The 5026-nt window shown below is 42.3% G+C and overlaps 1 protein-coding gene across 1 annotated transcript; it reads left to right on the top strand.

Annotated features, from left to right (window-relative positions):
* Nucleotides 1-1218: 1218 nt before the first annotated feature.
* Nucleotides 1219-2396, top strand: LOC101146004 (WW domain-binding protein 1-like). Its single transcript, XM_063695728.1, is given in 2 exon segments — nt 1219-1770; nt 1773-2396. Coding segments are annotated over 2 exon segments (810 nt in total). The 5' UTR covers nt 1219-1353; the 3' UTR covers nt 2166-2396.
* Nucleotides 2397-5026: the final 2630 nt, after the last annotated feature.

Below are 5026 nucleotides of genomic sequence, written 5' to 3'. Positions count from 1 at the left end.
AATGCCATAGATAGGCTGTGGTTCTCACTCAGCTGCTTAGTCATCTTAGACAAGTTATTTGCCCTTCCAAGTCTGTTTCCTAAACTATAAAATGAATATATTATTATCTTCTCTGTCTATATGTTATAGACATATATATATAATATGAATATTATATATAAATATATATATAATGATATATTATTATCTTCTCTGTCTATATGTCTAACTACCAAATGAAGTTATGGAAATTACAAACTCTGATATATGTAAAATATTGAGTATCATGAGGGTTCCAAATCTAGGATCTTTATTTTCATACCAACTTTATGAATAGACTGTGATCGATTTTTGTGTAGTTTTATGTTTACTTTTAATGTTTACTTTCTTTAGAAACTACTTGGAACTTGATTATTTATTTATTTGCCATTCAAGAATGTGAGTATGATTTATGAAAATGTATTAACAGTTATCTGAAGTAATAATGTTAAGCTAGAACTCAAATTACAAATAAAGAAAAACAAAACAAATATAAAATCATTTATAATAGAGAAAGCTTGCTCTTTGCCAAGAGTAATAATAATCTGCTGAAATCATTATTGTTAGTCACTTAATGACTACTGTCTTGGTTGGTACACATCAGCAGCAGTCAAATACCACCTCCCAGAACCCAACCACCCAAAAAAAGATACTGGGAATAAGAATGTCCTCAGAAAGCTCAACTGTAAAACTAAAACATAAACCAGAACATAGATTAGGAAGTCAAGCACGGAGGATCAAGTAAAAGATAGGACTAAATTTAAGATACCAACATGCAATGAAAAGAAATATATCTACCAGAAATATGGAGGTGAGTAGTTTGGTCAGCAATGGAAGCAGTGAAAAAGGAAAGGTACAAAGCACTATCATATAAGCATCAACCAGGAGAAAGGATATCCTAGAAGGCAGATTGATGTAAGTAACTGCTTGACAAGTATATCATAGAGCTGAGATTATCACTTTATCAGCGCCGATGCCATTTAAAACTTCTAGTCATTTATAATCAACTCCCTTGTTGTTACCTCATGATCTTGTTCAGTAGGCAACTATTGAAATTTGGTTTTCCATTCAGCATTCTACAGTGAAAGAATACATTCCCTGATGTAAATTTCTAGTCCTTATTTTACTTGAATAAACTGGCGTTCTCTTGTGATGGGGATGTATATGCTCAGATAAGAGTGTGGGCTCTGGGGATGGAAGCTCCGGCCGCGGAGTGATGGTGGCCTCAGCAAAGATGGGCCGGGCAGGGACCATGGCGGTGGCAGCAGAGGTGGCAGGGGCGGGGCGGCTGGCGGTAGAGGAGGCTGTGGTCCTCAGAGGGCTGTAGGTGGAGGTATGGCTCGGGCCAGCAGCGGGAACGGCAGCGAGGAGGCCTGCGGGGCACTTCGGGCGCCGCAACAGCAGCTTCGAGAGCTGTGCCCAGGAGTGAACAACCAGCCCTACCTCTGTGAGAGTGGTCACCGCTGCGGGGAGACTGGCTGCTGCACCTACTACTATGAGCTCTGGTGGTTCTGGCTGCTCTGGACTGTCCTCATCCTCTTTAGCTGCTGTTGCGCCTTCCGCCACCGACGAGCTAAACTCAGGCTGCAACAACAGCAGCGGCAGCGTGAAATCAACTTGTTGGCCTATCATGGGGCATGCCATGGGGCTGGTCCTTTCCCTACCGGTTCACTGCTTGACCTTCGCCTCCTCAGCACCTTCAAGCCCTCAGCCTACAAGGATGTGGTTCACCGCCCAGGCACACCACCCCCCGCCCTTATACTGTGGCCCCAGGCCGCCCCTTGACTGCTTCCAGTGAACAAACCTGCTGTTCCTCCTCATCCAGCTGCCCTGCCCATCTTGAAGGAACAAATGTGGAAGGTGTTTCCTCCCACCAGAGTGCCCCCCCTCATCAGGAGGGTGAGCCTGGGGCAGGGGTGACCCCTGCCCCCACACCCCCCTCCTGCCGCTATCACCGTTTAACTGGCGACTCCGGTATTGAGCTCTGCCCTTGTCCTGCCTCCGGTGAGGGTGAGCCAGTCAAGGAGGTGAGGGTTAGTGCCACCCTGCCAGATCTGGAGGACTACTCCCCGTGTGCACTGCCCCCAGATTCTGTACCGGAGGTCTTTCCCATGGGGCTGTCTTCCAGTGAAGGGGACATCCCATAAGTAGTTTTGAGAGGGTGGATGGGTTACTTGCCCACCAGATACAGCCCTAGTCCCAACTCCTTGCGTTCCTTTTGGCCCCTCCCTGCCTACCTAGAATCTGCCTGAAAGGGCTGGAGCCCTGAGGAGAGGGGCAGTATTGGGGGACTGTGCTAGCTTTACCCCCACAAGACATACACAGGAGCCTTTGATCTCATTAAAGAGATGTGAACCAGCTAAAAAAAAAAAAAAAAAGAGTGTGGGCTCTGGAGTCAGGTTACTTTGAGTTCCTGCTGACTTACTTTGTGATCTTGGGAAATTTACCAATCTGTTGTCTGTTTCCTCATCTGTAGAAAGGGGGCCTAATAACAGGACCTATTTCCCAGGGTTGTTGTGAGGATTAAACAATTCATGTAAAGCACTTAAAACAGTACCTGTCACATAGCAAGTGCTAAACAAATGGTAGCCTGGTTATTATTTTTGAACATGAATTAACATTCCTGTGTCTGATCGCTCTGACACTGATCAGTTTCTAAATCTAAAAAACTGAAGCAGGGCCACTGTGTTTCACAACTCTGGGGGCATCAATGCACAAGAGAACAGAGTTCTCCGGCCGCTCTGAACTGATGGCATGACCTGGTGAATTCAAGGTCACCCACCTGTGAGGTTCTTTTTGTTAGCCAATCTGTCCAGGTGAAAACTTAAGAGTCATAAACCTAAAATGTCTACCCTAGTGAGGCAGATCTCCTAAATAAGTGAGGCACACCTTGAGTGGTGAGTTTGCCAAGAAACTATGAATGATAAGACTGTGGAGTGTAGAGCACAAGTCAAGCCTTAAATGCTTTCAAATACAGATATTTTAAGATATTCTGTCAGGCAAAAACAACAGCATAGGCAGATTTTAGGCCTGAAGCCCACCAGTTTGCAAACCCTGCAGCACCCTTTCATTCAAACCTTAAAATATTTTAACTTAGGATAATGTACATCTTGTGACCTATTTTTAACCTTTATTTTTCTTTACTGCTCTGTGACTATCCCTTCTTTTCTCCTCCCTTGGTTTCCAAAAACTTCTGTGCTCTTCTCCATACCTCTTGACACACATACCTTGAGTGGTATCATTCATTTCAACTAACCTTTCAATCAGCTAAAAATTCCAGATATTTATATCCAACTCTATCAAAGCTAAGAAATACCTCATGAATGGTGCCTGTCTACTTTCTCATTGCCAATGCCTTTGGTCAAGTCCTCATCTGATTTCCAGACGTTTAAAATAGCTTTGGTTCATTCTATTCTCTCATTGTCCACATCCAGCCACCACTAAATCCTATTGGTTCTAACACCAATCAAACCATATCCACAATCCAACCATTTTCACCTAAACCATCATCATCTGTTACCTAAATTACCACAGCAGTTCCTTTTACTATTCATTTACCATACTACTCACTTACCATATACCATAGAGGATCCTGTCCCTCCTCTGTTTAATCCCCCATTAGCTCCCAGGTCACTCAAGAGTGAAATCCAAGGTCCACACAATGGCTTACAAGGCCCTATACAATTGCCTATTACCCCTCTAATTTATTCTCTTATTATTCTCTGGCCACATCCCTTGTGTTTTCCTCAATCATACCAGGCTCATTCCTGGTCCAGGCTTTCTCTACCTCCCACTCCCTTTATATGGATGCTCTTTCCTCAAATGTCTTGGGTCTGGATTGTTGTCTTGTATCAGGGCTCCTTGCTCAAATGTTACTCTTTCATAAGTGCTTCCCTAAACACCCTCCCCATATGCACTTGACTCCCCATCTCCCTTTCTGCTTTATCACCATTGAACACATCTGTTTTTCATGTTTATTTTCTGTCTCTCCCAAGAAAATGTAAGTTTCATTACAGCAAGTTTTTTTCTTTATTGCTGTATTCCTGATCTTAGAACAATATGTATTAAGCTTCATGTTTAATGAAAATGACTGAAAAGCTTCCTAACTTGTCTTCCTTCTACTGATCTCCCCTTCTGTAGTCCACTTCCTCCTATCCCCCAGGTAGTATACCAAAAAATGCATCTGATCATTCTCCTGCTTAAAAGACTTTGATGGGATCCCCACATCCTTCAGGGTCTGGCCCCAAATTTAATCTGTTTCCCCATTCCCCAAAATACTTGTACACTCTCCACATACTAACACTTTTATCATCCCTGAACCTACTTGTGCCATTTATCCATGCTTTTCGTGTATCTCTGTATTTACTTGGCCAAAGTTTTATTCATCCTCCAGGTCTAGTTATGCCATGATGTCTCCCAGAAGCCTTCATCTGTGTACCCCCACAGCACTCAGTTCAGGCCTCCATTATAGTACTTGTGCTATACTATGTATTTACCAATCTGCTTCTGCAACTAGATTATAAGATCCCAGAGAGCAAGTTCATGGTGTTGTGTCCAGAGTTCTTTTGCCAGTGCTTAACACTATACTTAGCAGAGAGGAAACACTGCAAGTCTGAAGAATGAAAATGTAATGAATGAAATTTTATAATGAATGAAATAATTTGTTTATGAGAGGTTGGGGGAAAAAAAGAGTCTTCCTAAGAGTCAGAGTGCTTTACAACATCAAACCTGAGACCTGATATGAGTTTTTACATTTGCTAAAGAAAAATTTCCTTTAGTAATTTCAACAATAGTTAAATTAGTGGATTCAGGAATCAAAAGTAAGTTAATGGCTAGTCAGGAAAGGTATTTACTCCACAGAACATACTAATTTACACACCAGATATTGTGTGGAGCAAAAAGTGTACTCCAATCTGAGAAAAGGCATCTGCAATTTTTTTAATTAAAATTGATTTAAGTGGGGAGGAAAATTGAAAATGATCTAGTGCAACTACTTCATTTCACAAAT

The sequence above is a fragment of the Gorilla gorilla genome, chromosome 12, assembly GCF_029281585.2.
Source record: "Gorilla gorilla gorilla isolate KB3781 chromosome 12, NHGRI_mGorGor1-v2.1_pri, whole genome shotgun sequence".
NCBI classification, from domain to species: Eukaryota; Metazoa; Chordata; class Mammalia; order Primates; family Hominidae; genus Gorilla; species Gorilla gorilla.
Note: the sequence above shows the minus strand (reverse complement) of the source record. Positions and strands in the feature narration are given on the sequence as shown.